The sequence below is a fragment of the Neolamprologus multifasciatus genome, chromosome 16 (assembly GCF_963576455.1).
Source record: "Neolamprologus multifasciatus chromosome 16, fNeoMul1.2, whole genome shotgun sequence".
Lineage (NCBI taxonomy): Eukaryota > Metazoa > Chordata > Actinopteri > Cichliformes > Cichlidae > Neolamprologus > Neolamprologus multifasciatus.
The window spans coordinates 12,744,803-12,766,419 of NC_140454.1; the positions used below are offsets into that span (position 1 = coordinate 12,744,803).

General features: G+C 41.4%; 2 protein-coding genes across 2 annotated transcripts; one reads left to right on the forward strand and one right to left on the reverse strand.

Moving 5' to 3' along the window:
- Positions 1-4,614: 4,614 nt before the first annotated feature.
- Positions 4,615-10,374, reverse strand: zic2a (zic family member 2 (odd-paired homolog, Drosophila), a). The gene is made up of 3 exons (XM_085136218.1): positions 8,348-10,374; positions 7,059-7,222; positions 4,615-6,866 (listed from the first exon to the last, which is right to left on the reverse strand). The coding sequence occupies exons 1-3, from the start codon at positions 9,318-9,320 to the stop codon at positions 6,672-6,674; spliced, it is 1,332 nt and encodes a 443-aa protein (XP_084992344.1). The 5' UTR covers positions 9,321-10,374; the 3' UTR covers positions 4,615-6,671.
- Positions 10,375-13,862: 3,488 nt separating this feature from the next.
- zic5 (Zic family zinc finger 5) lies at positions 13,863-20,957 on the forward strand. Its single transcript, XM_085135526.1, has 2 exons — positions 13,863-15,379; positions 16,689-20,957. Exons 1-2 carry the CDS (start codon positions 14,338-14,340, stop codon positions 17,126-17,128), a joined length of 1,482 nt encoding a protein of 493 aa, XP_084991652.1. The 5' UTR covers positions 13,863-14,337; the 3' UTR covers positions 17,129-20,957.
- Positions 20,958-21,617: the final 660 nt, after the last annotated feature.

The window sequence follows — 21,617 nt, forward strand, 5'->3', positions numbered from 1 at the left end:
AACGTGATTTGCAGTGACTTACAGATTGCATTTTCATATTGCGATAACGTTTTAGCTGTGGCCTTTTGAGTTTGCTGTCACTGTCGAGAGGAAACAAATCAAATGCTGCTCGCTACAGCTTAAGCAAAAATCCTCAATTTGCCCATTTCAAGTGCTATCAGTGCAGTCTTTTTAAATAAAAATACAGACTAACACCTCATAAATGATCAGCTTAGACTGTTCACCATAATCGTATTTGCACAAGAGGTGAAATTTGAAACCCTTCTACTCACTTTCTGACTCGCTTAAAATGCTTTATTCTTTTTAGCACAGGTACTATTATTTTAAGGTGTTGCATTAAAAACATTTTGACCTAAAGTGGCAGTTTTTACTTCAGCATTCAGGCTGCAGTCCTTGTTCTTGAACTTGACTGTGAGGTGATCGGGCTTCAGCTTCATCTGAGATGCTCCTCATTAGGAACCCACTACAGCATGGGCTTAAAATATGAAATGCAAAATGGCCGTGAGGTATGCTCCATTACCGGCCAGCATTCCTATAAACCAGAAAACACACACCACCTAGTCACCCTTTCTGCACGGGGTCCCCCAGGGCACAGCTCTGGTCTGTTTGAAGATCAAAAGAGCTGAGGTAAAACAGCATGTTTACAGGTGTGAGGAAATTGAAAATTTCCTTGGCCTAGTGTGTGTGTGCGTGTGCGTGTGTGTGTGTGTCAGAGACAGAGAGAAAGAGAGAGACAGGGAGTAGTGTACTTCTTGCAAATTTCTCAAAACATTCTGCAATGAACTTGTCACATGTTCCACATTCTGTGTGTATAAAAATGTGCAAACTGTGGATACATGAGAGAGAAAAAATCAATAACATAATCTGATTTCTGGTTAGCTTTGTTTTCAGCATGCAGATAATTGGTCTTTGATGCTACACCTGCTCCCGTCTTGAAGAGTCTTGGCTTTGGCCAGAGAGAAAGAAAAAAAAGAGGAGTTACCTGAAAACGTCTCATATTAGCAGCACATTATCTATTGTTTAATAAACAGAATTGGCAAAGTGATGTGTAGGAGCCACTTCGAGAACTTCACTGCAAAAGCAGCAGCAGGGGAGGATGCAGAGTTTTTTTGAGGGATTAGTGGGTTTCAAACTCTTTTCTGGGGGGACGACGACAACAATAAGTCAGTCCAGCTCGAGTATGTCATTTACTCTGCACCTCTCCACTTTGTGTTTCTCTGTGTGCATAAGAGGACCAGTCATGCCAAGCTTTCTGCATGAAAGGGAGAGTGTTTAGCTTTTAAGGCTATTTGTGCTTCTGACTCTGTAGTGTTTGTGTCCGATGGGAGGTGCCTGCGCCAAGCTTCCTTAAAGGAGTAGGGGGTTTTGTTTGTTTCTCCATCGTGCCAGGAGAAGTGACAGCCATTCCGGCTCTTTCACAGAAACACATTCATCTGTGTGAGAAAGGCGGCCGCTGAACTCAGATGAAAGGCCATGAGAGCTGCGTTGTACAGGAAGGCAGACTGTGCATCGACTTCAGTACAAAAACAACAGAAGACGTGTCACAGACAGACAGACGGGCAGACAGACAGACAGACAGACAGACAGACAAAAAGAAAGAAAGAACGAAAGAAAGAAAGACATTTTCTCCCCAGCGCTTCAGAGAATAGCAAATAAAAGATGAATTAATAATTAAATAACTTCATTTTTACTTTTCTTTGTTTTTATCACTGTTGTATATATAAATTTTGCACTTTCTCATAATACAAGACCCTCTATCTATCTATCTATCTATCTATCTATCTGACATAGTGAATATGTTTATATTCTACTTAAGCTATTTATTGCTCTGGATATTAAGTGGACTGCACTTGTCTGCACACTGAAGTGACACCCCTATTAACTTTTACGAGGGGAGACCAGGAGGAGGAGGCCTTATCACACCTCCTCCTCCAAGTCTACATGCAAATCATAATATCAGCATTAAACTAATCTTGTCAGTCCAACTTTAATTCATATATAAAAAGATAATAAAACATTTTTTTCTTTACATCATATGAGTAAAACTAACGTAAGCTGTGACTGTAAGGTTTTTTTTTCGTTTTCTATACTGTTTCTCTTTCATTGTTGATCTTTCTTTAAGGAAATCCTACGTGACATTTACTACACGTATTAGAATTAAAAAAGGTGGGAACGCCCACTGTTTGAAGTGACAGAGCGGCTATAAATAACACGCGCAAGCGAACAGACGCGTTCATTAGAGCGGTTCAAATTCAATTAAAGGATGTGACGTTTTTGCTTTAAAACTTTTCTGCCCAAACATGCTCACCACAGAAGAGCGCTCATGTTATTTCTACTGAGAACGGCCCGTTTAGGAAGCAGCCTGCCTGCATCGTGATATGGCATCTCTTTCAACGCCAACTAAAACAGCAGAATTCACAGGTTTGGTAACGAAGCAGGGCCGGGAATACGGGAAGCAGGGTCTATATATATATATATATATATATATATAGTATTCATTCAGTGAATTCATGTCTGACTGTAATCGTAAATTTGGCCTTCACAAACTTCACAAACCGGTTGGCTTTAAAAAAAAAATCAAAGTCCATAAAAAATAGAAACACGTGGCTTTACTGAGGTGAAGATCTAAAGTAGCATTTATTCATTCATTCCATCCTCATCGATGACTGTTAAACCTGTGCAGGCTGAAACCTTTATTTTATAAGATTCTCTTATTACCTTTCGTCGGTCAGTGTGGAAAAAAAAACTCACTAAGCCACCCACTGTCCCTCAGTGCTGCGCATCATTACCGCGTTCATAATGTGCATCGTGACGTTTGATGTCTCAAAGTAAACCGGATCCGTTTTATTTACCCTCACGCTGGCTGCCTGTCTGATCAGGGGAAGGTAAAACAGGTGTAGCTCTGTCCGCAGCCTTCGCTACAAATACATGGACAAAATGCTCGACATTAAACAAAAACAAACAAAAAAACAAACAAGCAAAGGGTGCCATGAATATGAATTATGAATGACAAAGAGCAATAATTTATACTGCGGTAATAACCGATGGGCCTGCTGTTACTTTAATTTTTTATTTATTTCTTTTTTTCCCCCACAAGACCTCTAACCAGAAATATACACACACAGCCACACGTGTTACGATAAAGCATCTTCACGTACATATTTGTACTGGCTGAAAGCAAACCGTGGACATTTAGCGTGTATTAGAGAGAGAGAGAGAGAGAGAGAGAGAGAGAGAGAGAGAGCACCTGAAATCACCAATGAACGACGCGTCTCATATGTTGCTGTGGTTGCAAACCCAACAAACTACAGCTCAGGACACGCGCTTTACAACTTGGTTTAATTCCCAGGAGGCCCACGATCCCATCCAGAACTGCCTCCCTCCGTTACTCAAACTTCAAACCAGCTCCAGTCAGCAGATTCCCTTTTAGCTCACATCTTGAACTGCAACTCCAGTGCAGCTGAATTTAGATATTCTCGAGTCAAACGCTGTACCTAATAGTTGTTTGCCGTAAACACGTCCCTAATTATGACCGAGGACATCATTCACAATTCCCTAACTGAGTGTAATACTATTCCAATTCTCCCTGAGAAATGACAAATAAAGTTGGGTGCAATAGTATCCTAAGTAGCATAATAAAGGCTTTTTTTTCTATTTCGCTATCTACTGTATTCTATAAATGCGCAATACGCTGTCTGTTAAAGAAGCCATTATTTAAAGCAGCCTATAATGGGAGTGAAACCTGTTGTTTCCACGCTGATTTTATTTTACTGACATGTTGGTCGCAAAGGTGAAGATGGTCCAGCGATCAGGGTGCTGATTGCGTCTCAGAGGCAGTTTAATATCCAATTTGTATTCTCCATCTCGGAAATTAAACATCACCCCCAAATAGTCGTCCAATTTTTATTTATTTGTTTTAATTTTTTGCAACTTTTTTTAAAATGCCTATAAACAGGTTTCACCTCTGCTATCCGCATATAGCCTGACCGCAAAAGTGACACTTTGTCAAAGTCAAAGTAAACCTTATTGTCATCTCTGTTACAGTACAGTAAGTATAAAGAGAGACGAGACGACGCATAAAAAGTTGTGGAGTTAAACATCACAAGACTTTAACAGACCTATATGTAAGGGCCCTAGAGAGGCAAGTCGAGTGTGCCTTTACAGTATACACTACAGTATTACCCTAACAGTACACAATGTAGCCTACAAAGAGATGTGAGAAGGAAAAAAAAACCGCTTCCTTCTCTGCGGATCAATATCAGCACAGCAGGAGCCGAACAGGAACCGACATCGACACACTGTGTGGAGCTGACCTTTCCCACTCCCCACAGGTCATACCTTCCTCATGCGAGGAGGTCACCGGGCCAGCCACTAAAAAGACCATTAGGAGGTGATTTCAAGTGCTAAATACTGTGAAAAAAAAATCCACAACTAATAATTCTTTCGTCCATCTCTGCCACAATGATAAAACAGCACCAAATTCTAGTTTGCGCTCCTGATTGGCACATAATCCAAGTATGTGAGGCGGAAAGGAGTCTAACAAAACTCAGATGTATTAAAGAATTGTAAAAGTGAGAGAGAGAAAGAGAGAGGGGGGAGAAATAAAAACATATCATAAGGTTCTAACAGCTTTTAGTTAATATTGTCTGGTCGTAATCAGCCTGACTTCCCGGAGGATCCACAATCTTTTCATTAACCACATCACTCCGAGAGCCAAGAAATGTGAGCACTAACTCAGTGTTTGCTAACAGCTCAAGAAGACTGAGTGCCACTTGCTGCTACAGCGGTCTGGAAAAGATAACGAGTCCCACTTCGCGTTTTTCTTTGCTCAACATCCATGAAGCACGACTCATGTAAAAATAATGACAGCAGCTCGTTCTGGTAAGCATGCGCAATACAGCAGAGGCCGGCGTCTCTCAAAGCGTCACGCAACTAGACAAGCACTTGTCGTGGCCTCAGACGGTGACATTTAGCCCTTGGGTGTAAACAGGCTGCAAGGTGACACTGATATTAATCTGAGTCGTTAAGTTAAACAGCAGCAACACAAACCTTCACATCCGAGCACTAAAAACCATCTACATTAATAGCAGGACTACGGGAAACACATGGTCATCCCCGAAGAACAGGCTGAAACCAGAGCACCAAGATGAGCTCCCAGAAAACAACTAAAGCTGTGTCAAGTTCAAGTTCACGGCTGCACTAAACTCCTGTCCAGTGAAGTGTCTAGCGTGGGGGAAGGGAGGGTGGGTTATATTTACAGTTTCTATTTTCAAATAAAAATCCCCGCACCTGGTTTGGAAATTTTTTAAAAAGGGATAAGACAATGATGTACGGAAAAGAAAAGCTTTGCTCCCCCCACACGCCTGCGCGAACCGAGCAGCTTTCGCGCGCATTTTGTTGCGTTCACGTGCTGATTGCGCAGAAGTTAAATTGCGTAGTTTGTTTTCCTCTTTAATTAAAATAAAACTAATATACGAATTGAATCATTCTTTAAAAAAAGTTAGAAATTAAATTCATTATTTCAAATAGTTTGGCTTTCAGAAAATTCAGACTGCGTGCGCACACAGGCCACTTTTAATTCCGGGACTTCTTATTTATTTCCACAGCCCCATTGTCTTAAGGGCCTGACAGCATGATTTCTACGATGCCTTTTCCTCACCGAAAAGAAAAGAGTAGACAGCATGGACATTTAGAGTGGAGATAATGACTAGTTTAGAAAAAGAAAAAAAAATTGTGAAGTCATAAAACTTCTCTGACCGATTCCAAACCAGACTAAATCCCAAACTGCGTGTAACTCACTACAAACTGCACCCAAGCACCCAGCAGCGTAAAAAGGAGGAAAAGGCAAAAGGGTATTTAGCACTTGCAACACCTTTTATTATATTTGTATGCAGTAAAATTCTTATCACAATAAGGAAGAAAACACCTCTTAAAACTTTGAACAAAAGCACATAACGAAACAACTGCCCATGTTTAGCTCGTAATTGTACATATTTATAGTAAAGAAACATTCTTTATAAATACTGTTTCATCTGTAGCAAGTAAATACCATAATTTAATTACAAATGGATAAATATGGCAGCTGATATTTACAAAAGGAAGGGTGTAGTTACAGGAAAGAAAAAAAATCGAACGGCACAACGTTTATTGTCCTCACAATCTTCCAGATAGTGTTTCACAATTCCAATTTGCAAAGCACAAAACATCACAAGTTAAGCCCAGCAAACTAAAATATACATTCACAAGCATAATATTGTGGTCTGTTTGAGTTAAATGTTAACTTTGGCACTCTTTCCAGTTTATAGATGTTTAGTATAGTACAATCAATTTGCCTTAGGATCACAATATTCAACATTATAGTACAATTTTATTGTAATGTGTGCACTAAAAGGTCCAGTTAAGAGAAATAGCTACCATTGAAGGAACATCAACACACCAAAGACAGACGAACTATCACAACCAAATGGAATTTGGGCTTTTAGTGATTATTTACATTATATGAAATACACCTCAAATATTATACATATTTTTCCTCTGTTGGTAATCATCATCTTCCCTGGTAAATCCAAAATAATAAGATTAAAAAATAAAGAAGTGTTCGTGTGCCTCCTGTGTGCACATGTCCCAAAACTCAGTGAAACGAGTGTGTGTTGCTTCATTTCAGCGTAGTCCTAAACATACCATTCACTGAAATTGGAGGACAGGCCACTGTGGTTGGTGGTGTTGTGCACAGCTGAGGCTGGGGAAAGGGTGGTGTTGCTTTGAGTCTCCGTGGTGGGTGACACCAGCCCTGGAGGTGTGGATGATTCGTAACCAGAGCTGGCTGCTGGTGATGAGTCTGACGCTGGTGGAGAGGATTCGTGGACCTAAAAAAAAAAAAGAAATAAGAAAAAAGAAAGGAAAAAAATACATATTTATTTTCTGATTTACACGTTAAACAAAAAAAGCACCAAAGAACTGGATACATTCTAAAAGCCACCTGGTATTAGACTGTACAAAAATATAAATAAAAAAGAGAAGAACACACACACACACACTTCCCTCAACGCCTTACTTACCTTCATGTGTTTTCGTAGAGAGCTGGGATGTGTGTAAGACTTGTCGCACATTTTGCAGAGATATGGCTTGTCCGACGTGTGAACGTGCATGTGTTTCTTTCGGTCGCTGCTGTTTGCAAATCTTCTGTCGCATCCCTCAAACTCACACTGGAACGGTTTCTCTCCTGCAAGAAAGAAATAAAGAAAAGAAGAAGCTTGTGCAGAACCAGTCTGTTGTAAAAGTTCAGTGCAGAGTACTGCTGATGCCATCTATTTAAAAAATGTAAATAAAATGCAGGGTTAAAAGCAACACGTTTAGCCGTAACAATTGTGACAAAGTTTCAAGCGTCTTTTAAAACGAAGTGGGGGTGCTGCAACGTCTTATTTAGCCTAAATAATGCGCATAGTGATTGGAAGGGGGTGGGAGAAAGACGACGAGGCCGTCCTCAGTAGGCCTGCAGAAGGCATATCATTTGCCGGGAGACAATAAAAATCTAATTAGCACGTGGCCAATTTCATGGCACGGCACCGTAATGTATTTCCTAGAAAATAAGTCAAAATGTGAGAGGCTGGTAATGGCCCTGTCTAGCACCTCAACACATATGAGAGAGGCGCATGGGAAAACAAAAGGCATTCCTGGCAGCATTGCTGCTACTGTGCTCGGCTAAATCTACACACAACCCCCGAGCAAATACCAAGTGCAAATCGTTTCAGAGCTAAATACAAATATTTAATAAGGACACAAGGAGAAAAACCTATATGGAAAAGGGGTGGGTGGGGTTGAGGAGACGCGAAATACACACACACACACACAGAGTATCATGAATGAGCTGATGTGATTTTACTACGAGGCTGGCTGCTCTAGGACGCACGCAACGCGCTCTCTCTATTCCCTTTGACCCATTTCTAAAGTTTAGCCTGAACAATAAAGCTCCTAGAGAGCCAACTAAACTGCTTTCTGTGCGTTTTAAAGCACCAGAAGAAGAGGCCCAGAGTAGCCGTGTAACGAAGAAATGAAGTATCCCCACCATTTTAAACGCATTTGTTCTCTCTTCTCTTCTTTCCCCCCTCTCCCTCTCTCTCTGTCCTGGATGTGATCCTAGAATACTACTTTAGCAGCCTAAAATACCCGCTGGTAATTAGATCTTAATGTGTGTTTGTCTTGGCAAGACACGCATTTACAACAGCGAAATAAATCCTCGGGTACGCTCGGTGACAACACCCACACCGGGCTTACTATTTAAATAAAACAATTTTATATCAAATAAAGCTTGCGCGATCGTTATTATTTGCATTATTATTTCAATTACCTGTATGCGTCCTCTTGTGTATCTTCAAGTTTTCCGACCGTGCGAAGACCTTCCCGCAGCCAGGGAAGGGGCAGGGGAAAGGCTTTTCTCCAGTGTGCACCCGAATGTGGTTGACCAGTTTGTATTTTGCCTTGAACGGTTTGCTCTCCCGGGAGCAATCCTCCCAGAAGCAGATGTGGTTGGTCTGCTCCGGACCACCGACGTGCTCCACTGAGACGTGAGTGACCAACTCGTGCATGGTGCTAAAAGTTTTATTGCAACACTTTTTGGGGTTGCTGAGCTGCTCGGGGTCGATCCACTTGCAGATGAGCTCCTGCTTGATGCACTGCTGCCTCATGTAACGGAAAAAGGCACCGGGGTGGTGGTGGGCTGCCATGTTCATCCCCATGTTCATATTCATGGAGCCGTACTGGTTGTGGAGCTGCGCGGCCGAATACGGGTCGGTCCTCGGACTGGAAACCTGGTGGTATTGGTCGGAGCGTCCGAAAACTTCGCCGGGTAGTCCAAGCCTCATTTGCCCATTCAGGACGTTCGGGGATCCGTGGGACCCATGCTGGTCGTGGATCCCGGGGAACAGAATGTGGCCTTGAGTGTCTGTGTGGGAGTGATGAAGGGATCCCGCCGTGGGGCCAAAAATAGTGTGTTGGCTACTCGCCGGAGAGGATTCTCCGAAGCCGCGACTACGAAAGAGAAAGTCCCTGGTGGAGTTGAAAGGAGAGCTTGCATACGAGGTGACATGGGCGGCGTGAGCCCCCAGAGCCGCTGCGGGGTAGCCCGGCGCCTGGGTGGTGAAGGCAGAGCTCTGTCCTGGGGAGAGATCATGGTTCAGCTTAAACGCACCCATGTGTGCAGAGTCAACAAAGCTATTTTGTGCCAAACTCAAGTCTCTCTCCTGCATCTCGCTGGCTGAGTGATGCCTGGCAAACGAGCCCACTCCGAGTCCTGGGAACTGGTGACCAGCATCCAGTAGCATTATGTCTTCAAAGCGATTTCTTTTTAAAAATAAAAAATAAAACACCAGCGCAGAGCTTGAAGCTACAGCAAATTAGTAAAAGAAGAAGACGGAAAAATCAAATCTCGGCGCTGGCACGCGACGATTGAACTTCCAGCCTTGGAAACAACATATCAGGCGTGTTTCAAAGCACTGCTCCGCTCAAGAGTTGAAAAAAGAAAAGAGAAGAGAAGAAAAGAAAAGAGAAAAATGCAAAAAATAAAAAATAAATAAAAATAAAAGAGGGAATCTCTGCGTATCGAACACTGAATTTACTTCTAGTTTACTTGTGACTTAAAAATCCAAGAGTTTCCTCGTGTCCTCTTCTCTTGACTACGGCAGTTTTTTTTTGTTGTTTTTTTGCGTTAAAATCGACTGGAAGAATTAAATAATTATCGTACTAGGTGCCTTCTGCATATAGCAGAGAGACAGTAGCTGGGGCATCTCAAAAAACGCTGTTCCCAAACGCGCACGTATTTATTTCTCTGGCTTTGCCCGTGTTTATCGCGGAGGGTCCCTGTTTCTCCGTGGACTGGCTCTACCTCCTCTTCCGCCCCCTTTAACTGGAGAGCGTTCATTCATTCCTCGCAGTCTCATTGGCCGCCGCGCCTCATCAATCCCAGGTGCCCCTCCAATAGCAGGTAGCGCTTTGGCGACTTAATAGCGCAACGCCATTTTCCACTAATAATTACCGCCTACTTTTAGGAGAAGATTTGGGAGGTGTGCGGGCGAAAGGATCACGACAAGAGAGAGGAGAGAGCTGTTTTTGTTGTTTATATTCTGAGGGAAATTGTAGTATGAAGGATACAAACACAGCATTTGATGAGAAATAGTGAAGATTGTAAAAAGTAAGAGTTGACATAATGGATTGAGGTATTGATTAGGTAGTTTTGTAGATGTGATGTAAGTAGTCTGTGTATTTTACTGTATCCCTGTTTTTAAAAAGCGCTGATGTTGTATTTAATTTACAGAAACTGACATCAAAAATAAATTGTCAATTAACCACAACGCTATACAGTCATATCATCTCAGTAAAGGCAAAAAAAAAACTATCTATCCATCCTACCAGAAAAAAATTAAGTTTGAGTCACTTAATTCATGACAGCTGAAAAAGCACGTGTGGCTCCATATGGAGTCCAGTGGTTTTCCACTGGTTGTACAACCACAACTGGGCCTTTAGTGGTGCTCCACGTCTCACCCGGGCAGCCGTCAGTGGTGGCTGACGGTTTCTTTAGTGGTTGTATATGTCGCTAGTTCTGCTTCATTGGTGGTTCTCACTTTACCACACCAATTAAGTTACATGTTACAGCGGTGAACAGGGCTAAGGTGAAAGTTAACCCTTAGTGACCTATAAGGTAGAGGTTGTGTTGAACTGTCAGTGACGCATTTTCGGCCATAAAGTAGGATGTGTTGATAGTGACATATGGTGTGTTTTTGTAAGAAAGAAAAGTCGATTTTTGCCCCCTCCACGTTAGCACAGTAATGTCTACATTGGTTTTCTTGTTCTTCTTTCATTTTCCCCTTTGCGGTGTCCCACGCAGCCAGACAGATAGAAGTCAAATACTCCAAAATACTTATCTGAATTATTTACTGACACCTTCCCACAACAAACAAACACTGAATCTGTAGCCACATAAATACACAGGCCGTGCATCAAAGCTGCTTATTCACATGCAAGTCAAAGGAAGTTTACTTACATTTTCACCCCCCCAAAAAATCCCACAAGCTCTGCGGTTCCGTCACACAACACAGCTTTCTGCCTGTCTCAGCGTCTCCGGTGCACTCTAGACGACAAATAACGGTGAAGACCAGGGAAACGTTTTAAAAACTTTTTTTTTTAATTGTGTCTCCTAGCTCTGAGTGGGACAGGCTGAGCGTTGTATGCCATTCTTCCAAGTCTATTTCAACTCGCACCACAGGAAACGCAGGAGCTGATCCAAGTTCAAAGTCACGTCTGCCGACCCCTATAAGAAGTTCTTTATTTCTCTGAAGAAAAAAAACACAAAAACCTTCCCCAGATAGGGGAAAGGAGAAAGAAAATTTTGAGAAAAAAAATCAATCATCAAGAGGCTGTGGGTTTTCCCTTCTGCCTGGAAAAGAAAAAGCCTCCAACCTATTCAAAATCCCCCACAGACTAGTATTTCAACAGGTTTAAGAAGTACCAATACTCACTATGCTCACACACGTAACAAATAAATCACGTGAAATATTACACACAATCTACAGTTACAGCTGACAAAAATACAAGAAAAAGAAAAAAGCCATCTGACAGGTTTATAACATTAAACCCAACAATCCGGATCGCGCAAGGGGCGCTCTGCCTGTGTGTTATAATGGATGCCAAAGGCATATTTCTCCTCTCCGTTGTCTGACAGTATCAATATGTTGACACATTGCAAGGTTACTTGTGTGGCTTGCTTGACCTTGTGTTTCATGCATGTTTGACCTCTGACCTGTTAAGACCACATATGTTGCCCTCTTGACTCCTTTTGGTAAAATAACCCTGTTTATGACAAAGCGTCTTTGTTTTAGAGGGAGCGAGAGAGAAAGAGCGAGCGAGAGAGAATAAGAGAGAGAGAGAGAGCAGTAAGACGCCCCCCTCTTCTGTCTGAGGCATCGACAGCTTTGGGTTATTTGGAAACTATAAGTAAATAAAAATTAACCCATTCCTAAACCGATTCAACAAATCCCAAACTCCATTTATTTATTACTTTTTAAAATGATTTTCCTTTTTAATCATTTTATAATAGGATTCATGTTAGAAATGGGGAAACTACGTGTCAGTGACCAGGATATGAAATGTGCATAATATCCTTAAATTGCCACGATCAAAGCAAAATATTTATAGCCAACTAGCAACCAGTGCTTTACCACCAAAGTGAGACATTTGTTTTATGAATTTCTAAGTGTGTAAATTATATTAAACCCAATGTGCTGCTTAATGTGGTGAGCGTAAATCAGGGGCCCTTGGAGAAATCATAAACAATGCACTCACTACTCTCCTGTGTTTTATGGATTTCCAGAAGCTCTCTTTGGAGAAGGGAATAATTTATTTATTTAATAAAGAGCACAGTCGGTACACACACGTGGTTGTGGGTGGATGTTTTTGTGTGTGTGAATTTAAAATTCCCATAAAAATACATTTGACACAACAAGTGACAATAATATGGGTGCCTATAACTGCTAATCTTGAAATGTCTCTTTCTCTCTCTCTCTCTCACACACACACACACACACACACACACACACACACACACACACACATATATATATATATATATATATATATATATATATATATATATATATATATATATATATATATATATATATATATATACACTTAATGTCACTGCAGCGCCCTATTTGTACGTTTGAAAGGTCTTAAAGCCAAATCTTCAGTTGCTGATTATCAAGCTCATAAATCAGTTCAGCAGGGGGGCACGTGCAACAGGACCATAACGTGTAGAGGTTTTCCTCCAACATAATGAAAATCAATTACAAAACTTCAGTGTCCGTGGGGAAGAAAATGCACAGCTTAATAAATATTTTAGATTCTCACTATTTTCAAAGTCGGCTTCTTTTTTGTTTAAGGTGTAAAATAAAACTCCTGACACAACTAGCTGACATGCTGATTTGCGGTTTGAGGCGAGACATCACAATTCGATTGGAAAGGTGAATTAAGACATATCAGTGATGGATACACGTACTGCTGTCAGCAGGGGTTACACCGTCACGCCATAATCTGTCATACGAAGTAAACTTAAATACAGCTGAAATGTCTGCCAACCTAAGTCACAACACAATATTATTTTTTAAAAAAGCTGGTAAAAAAAAAAGAGCTGGTGAAATGAACTGAGGAGAAGGGTGTAAAAATAAATACATTAAAAATAAGTGTTGCCTTTTGCAGTTCGCTAAAATAAAACGAAAGGTTAGGCTCTGCTACTCTTGTCCTCGTGTGCTGCTGGACATTAACACCTCAAGCAAAAAAAAAAACCTAGCTTACATTTTCTATTTATAAAATTTTTATTTTTAATAATTGTAATAATTTTTGTAGTTTTTCCCATCTTTTGTGTGTGGTGGGTGGGGTAAAATGTGTGAACATAAATATATATATATATATTTTAATCTTCAACATTAAAATTAAATGACTGCCTGGACGATCCAAAACTTAATTTCAAGCTTGTTTACATGTAAACACAAAGTTATTTCATATTAATCAATATATGTGGGAAATCGGTCATATGTATATAACACTGAGCACTTAAACAGTTTTATGCATTAATTTTTAATTGTATTTGTGTTTTACTTTAAATTAAGATTTGCATTACTTCCACTTATCAGGAACGTGGGGCGTCCACTCTTGTATTTTGTGACAAATTATACTACGTCTTTGTACGCATAAAAAATATATATATATAAAAAATGAATATTTGTACGTTTGTACTTGAAATATTTCACAGCATCCACAAGCCCCCCCCCCCCCCCCCCCCAAAAAAAAAAAAAAAAAAACAGAAAAAAAAATGTGGACAAACCAAAGCCGGAGTAGACTAAGGTTGCACATGTCACACAAACTGTTATTTTGGTCATCCACATGCACCAGCAGCAGTAAACACAAAGCCGCCCAAACGGATCTGCTGGTAACTTTGAGTACAACTTTTTGGAGTCAACAGCAATAAAGAGAGTGAGGGGGCGGAACCCTGCTGAGCCCCTGCGCTGAACGACAGCCAATCGCTTCGTTCTCCTAACTGCCAGTCACCGAAATCCGTCCAATACCCGCAGTGCCATTTCTAAACTGTATTCCCCACTGTGTCCTCCAACTGTTGTATGTTCTGCCAATCGCTTGAGGACAGAGTGGGAAAAGGAGCAAGCAGAGTTAGAAGCCGGACAAAAGAACTTATAGACCCCTTATATACATATTTTCCTAATGTTTTAGAGAGCGTAGTGTGGTGAAAAAAAAACAGTTGCGGTGAGTGCGGATGGACTTGTCAGTGTAGTTATGGAACCCCCTTTAAGCAAGAGGAATCCGGCGATAAGATTAGCGGATTTGGCAGCGACTCAACCCCTTCCTCATCAGAATATGACAGGCTTCCCGGGGCTAGGGGGGCATCACCCTCTCTCCCACCATGCCCACCTCCACCCTGGGGAGCTGGGCAACGACCCCGGAGTGGCACTCACTCCATTTGGACCAGAGCACATGGCACAGACAAATGCTCTCAAACTTAGCCCATCTCAGCACATTCAGAGCCATCCCGAAGCCCAGACCGCGGCATCTTTCACTTCTGCTCAGACCACAGTTGGTTTCCCCGTGGCTCACCCCCACTCAGGCTACTCAAGCAGCAGGGACTTCATCCTCAGGAGAGAACTCTCAGCCTCTGCTATGCATGCACTTGGCGACCAGCATAGTTCCGCCTCCTCCCCTCATCACCATGGCATGTTCATCTCCCCAACAGGTGCTTATGGGCACACGGAAAGTGGGGCCCATTCACTTTTCACTGGACTTCACGACCAGGCGTCCCCAGGTGCCCACCACCATGCCCTCAACGGGCAGATGCGCCTGGGTATACCGGGGGACATCTATGGCAGGCCAGAGCACTTCGGGCACAGGCCAGAGCACTATGGACCGTCTTCTCTCCACAGCTACAACTCCATGAACCTCAGTGTGAACATCGCTTCTGCTCCTCACGGAGCCGCGGGGGCGTTTTTAAGATACATGCGGCAGCCCATAAAGCAAGAGCTAATCTGCAAATGGATCGACCAGGAGCAAAGTCAAAAAAAGCCCTGCTCTAAAACTTACAGCACCATGCACGAACTGGTTAACCACGTCACGGTGGAGCATGTCGGGGGACCGGAGCAGAGCACCCACGTTTGTTTCTGGGAGGAATGTCCACGAGAAGGAAAAGCTTTCAAAGCGAAGTACAAACTGATAAACCACATCCGAGTTCACACGGGAGAAAAGCCTTTCCCGTGTCCTTTCCCGGGATGTGGGAAAGTGTTCGCGCGATCGGAGAATCTAAAAATTCACAAGAGAACTCACACAGGTCAGTACTTCAAATTGAATAAAGAATACGCAAAAAAACATGGCTTGGTTGCAGAGAATGAGACTATGTCTGAGGCGATCTTGTTTTACTGTTCACACTCGAAACGGACGTATGAAACGATCGTGCGTAATTGCGCGCAGAAGCGAGAAAAAAAATACTTCTATTGATTAAAGAATTCGCGTGGTGAGTTACCGTGTTCCATTTTCTTTCTTAAACATAAACTTTTTTCCCTTACTCGCTACCAAGACACTCGCAGTAGGCGTGAAAGGATTAGAGCATATGATTTGTAAAACGTGCTTACGTACCTACAGCACAGCGACAGAACACGCGTAAATGTAATTGTCTTTGGGCGTAGGATCCTTACGCAAAAGCACGGTTAATATATTGATGATGAGTGTATGCACATGGCAGATGGCATTTAAACAAAAAACACATGCTTTGGCTTCGACAGATTTATTGGTAACCTATCGGGGGTGCAAAATATTTACAACTACCTCTCTGAGAGTGCCTTTCGAGTAAGACAGTTTGTTCTCATATTCTGTCTACTAAAGTCTGGCAGAGCTGCTGAGAGATAAAGAAAGTCAATTTTAGCCGAACAACTTTCTTAAATTGTAATGTGTGCTCTTTATGAGAGCTGTTTATGTTTTTTTAAATAGACGTAAAGTCAAATTTTGACCAGTAAATAGCCCAGTTTTGGCTTTTTGCCACCAGTATAAATAGGCCTCTTCGCCTAACTGAATTATGTAAAATCCACAGGGGAAATAAATAATTCACTGAAGAAAAAACGTAGAAAACCCTTTGGAAATACTCTAACCAATTATTGCTATGAATATACAGGATGCATTAGACTTCACATTCCATTCCGGGTTTTTGCTGTTGTTTGTTTGTTGTGTGTGACAGGGTTGTATGTATCTTTGTGTGTGCGTGTGTGGGAGAACGAGACCAGTACGGCACATATAGGTCTCCTGGTGTTTTCCGAACTGCCCCCTTTTCAACTACATACACACATCCCCTGTAAACTAGAGGGGCCTAAAGGCATGTTACACGTGTTCACGCGGGAATATAAAGTGGGTGTGTAGCAGTGGGTGTAATTGACGTTTAGTCTGCGGAGGCATACAGGCTTCTACATTGAACACTTGTATTTATTTAAGGTGGAATGCTGACAAGTTGTGGTATAATAGGTACAGAGCATTCATGTCCAGTTGTTATTCTGACTTGTTAAAAAACTACAACAAAAACAAAAGCCATAAAGCTTTAACTTCGTGATGTTATCACTCGTAACAGTATCTGTGTGTTTCATTTCTTCAAGGAGAGAAACCTTTCAAGTGCGAGTTTGACGGCTGTGACCGAAAATTTGCCAACAGCAGCGACCGGAAGAAGCACTCTCACGTCCACACCAGCGACAAGCCTTACTACTGCAAAGTGCGCGGCTGTGACAAATCCTACACACACCCGAGCTCGTTGCGGAAACACATGAAAGTGCACTGCAAGTCCCCTCCGCCCCCTGCCACCAATGTCACCTATATTTCCTCCACAAACCCTCTCGGAGACTCTCTTTCGCCCACTTCTGAACCGCACAGGAACCGCTCCTCGAACCTCTCCCCTCAGGTCACTAACCTCAACGAGTGGTACGTGTGCCAGGGGAGCGGAGGGCCCAACCACCTTCACACCCCCTCCAGCGACGTGCCAACTACAGATTCAGACGACGAGGACTCTTTCAGAAATTCAGACCCGAGGACAATGCTCTGATACCTGGTATACATCCATGGGGACTTTCAAACTTGTCATCTAGTTGACCCGTTAAAGTGTGCATCTGTGTTGTTCCCCCACCCGGTTCACTTGAGATATTGATCAGTAGTGATACTAACTGACTGTCCTAAAAAACAGCAAAATTACATTCAGTGTGGATGCAATGTAGCTTCATCAAACAAGTCCCCTTTAACCCAGATGACCCCTGACCTTAACCTAACATGTAAATCACAACTGTCCAACAATCAGTTTAAAACGGAGATTTGACGTTGAAAGAAAGAACAAAATTTGCTTCCAATTTGAAAGAACCAAAAAAAATATATATTTTTTTTCTTTGAATCAGGTTGGACTAGAACTAGATTAATGTGTGTGTGTTTTTTTTCCACGAGATGAATGCAGGATTTAATTAACTGCATAACTCAAGACTCCACTGGTGTGCTGAAATGACATCTTTCACATCCTCTTGCAGTTAATAACTTCACTGCAATCAATCAGTGTCACATTAAAGAGAAGGCACTGCTTGAAGCTCCACAAGTAGAAATAATGAATTTTAAAAAAATCTAGAGGCTAGAGGGGAGGCCTTTTTTTCTATTTCAGCTAATCTCTTTAAAATGTGGTACTAACTTTGAAAAAACTAATAAGAAAAAAAACAGGAGAGGAGGCAAACATCTGAGTGTCTTAAGGGTTCGCATTTACCTTATCAGATTTATACATGTGTTTGGATTGAATTTTGTAATATTTAAGAACTATTTAAGACTATATTTTATGCAAAATACACAAGTTTAACACTTGTTAAAGAGTCCAGTAAGTCCCTTGAGACCCTAAATGTCTACACTGACAGGCTTTGATCCTGTAGGATTTGTACATATGTAATTGTGCTGATGCTTGTGAATGTTGTGTAGTTTTTAATTACAAGGAAAAAAATGTTGTTTTGTACATTGTAATTTATTTGCTGGTTTCAATGTTGTACTGGAATTACAGAAACACCAAAGAATAATAATATCAGTTTTGGTGATGCATAGTACCCTGCTGATGGTTTTTGTTTTGTTTTTTTGTTTTTTTGTTGTTGTTGTTTTTTTCAGATTCACCTTTTAACTTTTTGAGTTTATATTTTTTATTTGTGCTCTGTAAACGAAGAAACATTTACTTGAATAGGCTGTGTAATGTGAAAAGTCCCTCTCCCCCCGCATGCCTTTTGTAGTGATCTGTCTTTCATATTGAGGTGCATGGTGCCATTGGATAATAATGGATGGAGAAAAAGAGAGAGAGATGAATCAGCTATGATTGTGCAGACCTTTGATGTTCAAGAATTAATTTACAATATAAAAAAAATCATGCTAAAATTTAATAATAAAAACAGGACATATACAGTAAATAAGTGTCACATTATATCATTAACATGATTTACGGGTGAGTTTGATTATAAGGGGTCATTTGTTTCGTCCTTAGAAGTTTTTATAGGAGGACTGTGCCTGCACTTCTTCTTGTTATTATTATTATTTTACACTATGTGATTTAGCAGACGTCTTTCTAATGTGGACTACACACAGTGACTGCAAAACATCAACATCAGTCTCACCTCGAGTGAAAAAGCTGAAGCAGCTCTCTTCACCTGCCTTACTGACGTTTCTATAAAATATCCAACTCTTCTCAGAAACAGGCCTAACGGGCCAAAGAGGCTGGTACAAACTAATCGCTGAGCTAATGGGAAAACTTATAGCCCCCTGATGGCGCTACCTCTGAAAGGCGCGACGGCACAAAGCAGCCGAGGCATGAATAATTCATGGGAAAAATAAAAGATAAAAAGATATCCGACAATAAGCAGAGCCTTGTATAGAGTGTATAAAACAAGCTCTCCCTCTTATTTCCTCCATTAAAACGCAAAATCTCACTTTCAAAGAGTTGCCTGTCCAGTCTATAGAATTAAAATTGACCAACGCCAGTTCTGCACCACTTCAAAGGCTGCAGCCTCTGAGAGGAAGGCTGGCTGCTTTGACAGTCTTCATGGTGCGTTAGGATTTCTATGGCAATTGGGTAGTGAAACGCTCGCATTTGAATATGTCCGGTTAAAAGGGGAGAAAAAAATGCTAACTGCCACTAAATGAATTATAATCAAAGCATAGGATGTACCCTCTCCAGAAATTTGTGTGCTGTCACAAATATACCTTTGGCAGGTTGGCACCTAAATTCCAACCGGTCTGTGAGCGTATGTGTGCAACTAGATTCCTGTGATCACAACAAGCAAAATTGTTATCAACTAAGAATTGCATATAAAAAAAAAGAACAATGAGAAATGATTATGAGATTTAACTGATAATACACCTGACTTGGATCAGCCTCGGAGGATTTGGGGACTGAGGCAATAAAAGGAGCACAAGGGAATCGCCACCGGCGCGTAAAACAACATTAAATGAACCTAATTTTACAGCCAAAGAGGAAAATAATAATAATAATAATCACAGCAGCACCGCAAAGCTTTAATAAAAAGGCAAGTTTGTATTACACAAGCTTGATCAATTTTACAGTTGCCTTCTCAAGAAAAAAGAAAGAAAGAAAAATGGGGGGAGAAAAGAGAACACTTTATCTGCCGCCTTATTCAAACTATACGCACTTGTGGGCCTCTTCTTGTTTTGTGCCTCGACTTTTTTCTTTTTTTATATATAGAAGGGGTAGGGGCCAAGAGAGTAGCGTGCTCTTGTATGTCCTGTTTGGAAACAAATGCTCAATGAATGTTACAAAATAAACACGATGAAAAATAACCAGAGACATTAAAAGGAGGGAGAGTTCATTTAAAAAAGGAGTGAAGCGGTCACCCTTCAGTGAGAAACGCTTTGAAGTAGAACTTATTATCTGAGAAATACTTTTTTGGTTGTCCTAACGACGCTGTTGAATTGGAAAGGCACTCCTTTGTCAACGATTTGTTCTCCTTAAGAGGGATGTCCGTGGAAATCACTTACATGGGCCACCTTAACATACTGCCTGCAAATCAGTAACCGGCAGAGTCAGACATGCAGACGCCACTTGGGAGAGGACAAAGCAAGAAGTCGCAGTGAGAGCGCCGCTGCTTCTCAATCGCGCCCCTTTAAAAGGGGGTTGAACGATAATTTCTCAGACGAGCGTGGAGGCAAAACAAACGCCGTCTTGTCAGAGTTTACAAGCATTATCCATCTCCTGAATACTGCCGGCACAATGCTCGCCAAAATTGCATGTGAAGTGATCTTTTTTTTTTTTTTTTTGGTCACAAAAGTTAAGAGTCTCGACTCAAGACTGCAAGAGATTTGATCCGAGTACCTGCGCCAGAAACTGCAGTGCGCATGGATCACCTTTACGGCAACAGAAAAGTGCTCTTGAGTTTGGAGGGGAATAAAGTACAAGAAGAAGGAGAGACAGAAGAGGGAGGATAAAGAAGTTGAGTTTAAAAAAAATATTTTAATTAACTTTACTTTTAGTTTTGGGGAAGCAGAAATCAGGTGCGGAGACGCAAACGGCACCTCTTCACACTAACCCCCTCTCACCCTCCCACCTCCCAGAATTCACATACAGCAGAACAGCAACACCTTGTGATACCTCTGGCCCGTTTTACCATCTCACCTAAAAATAAATAAATCACACTTCCCCCGTTTCCTCAATATGAGAATGAAGACGAGGGTGATAATCGTAAGCCCCCACTCCTGTAAATAAGACACGGAATATGGCTAAATAAATCTGACATGTCGAGATTCTGCAGGTATTTCACGTCAAATGGATACCAGTTTATTAAAGTAAGTGCACAGTTCACCTACTCAGCTCAAACAAACGTCCTGATGGGTGGAAATGTTTTTTTATTTTTTATTTTTAATATTTCCTATCAGTAAGAGAATCAACCTTATAAACTAGCAGCCAGTAAAAAGACAGTGTTAATAGCGTTACATTATCTGCCAGTTCTTGCTGTGGAGCCAAATGTTAATGGAGACTGATGTTTCTGAATGATGGTGGTAACTTACGAGCACGTTCAGTGTCTCTGCACTTACAGCTTTAAAGAGCGTCTTTGCCACAGGATTCCACCTGTTTGTGTGCATAACTTTCTGTGAGTGGGAACTTTGTTTTTACTGGCTTCATATTTGCAGTGCAGGCATTTTGCCATTTTTCAAAGCTCCCTACCTGGTTACTAGCTAGTTTAACTTTCATGAGCATGTCAGAAAACAAGGCAGCTCAGTTTCAGTTGCACGGCTCCCGCTTAACTTCCACATTCGCAACTCCAAGGCTGCCTTTAGAGCCGATACCCCCCACCCCCTCCCTTTTTTTCCTCTTCTTTTTCCTCCAACAGAATCAAAGTGCCTCTTTTTCAGTTTGCTCTGCAGCCATTAAGTTTTATACTTTGCACTCCAACCTGCAGGGAAAAATGAGAATTCCAAGTTAAAGGATGCGATTTAAAACATCTGCGTTTTTTTCTTTTTCTTCTTTTTTTTGTTGAGGAGGGGAAAGGAATCTTTTTCCAGAAACATGGATT

Bases quoted from the DNA above. Each gene is read 5' to 3' on its own strand.
- zic5 (XM_085135526.1), top strand. From the start codon at position 14,338: ATGGAACCCCCTTTAAGCAAGAGGAATCCGGCGATAAGATTAGCGGAT. The intron at 15,380-16,688 runs GTCAGTACTTCA...CATTTCTTCAAG, and splicing joins TCACAAGAGAACTCACACAG to GAGAGAAACCTTTCAAGTGC.
- zic2a (XM_085136218.1), bottom strand. From the start codon at position 9,320: ATGCTACTGGATGCTGGTCACCAGTTCCCAGGACTCGGAGTGGGCTCG. The intron at 7,223-8,347 runs GTAATTGAAATA...TCTTTCTTGCAG, and splicing joins ACACAAGAGGACGCATACAG to GAGAGAAACCGTTCCAGTGT. The intron at 6,867-7,058 runs GTAAGTAAGGCG...TTTTTTTTTTAG, and splicing joins CTCTACGAAAACACATGAAG to GTCCACGAATCCTCTCCACC.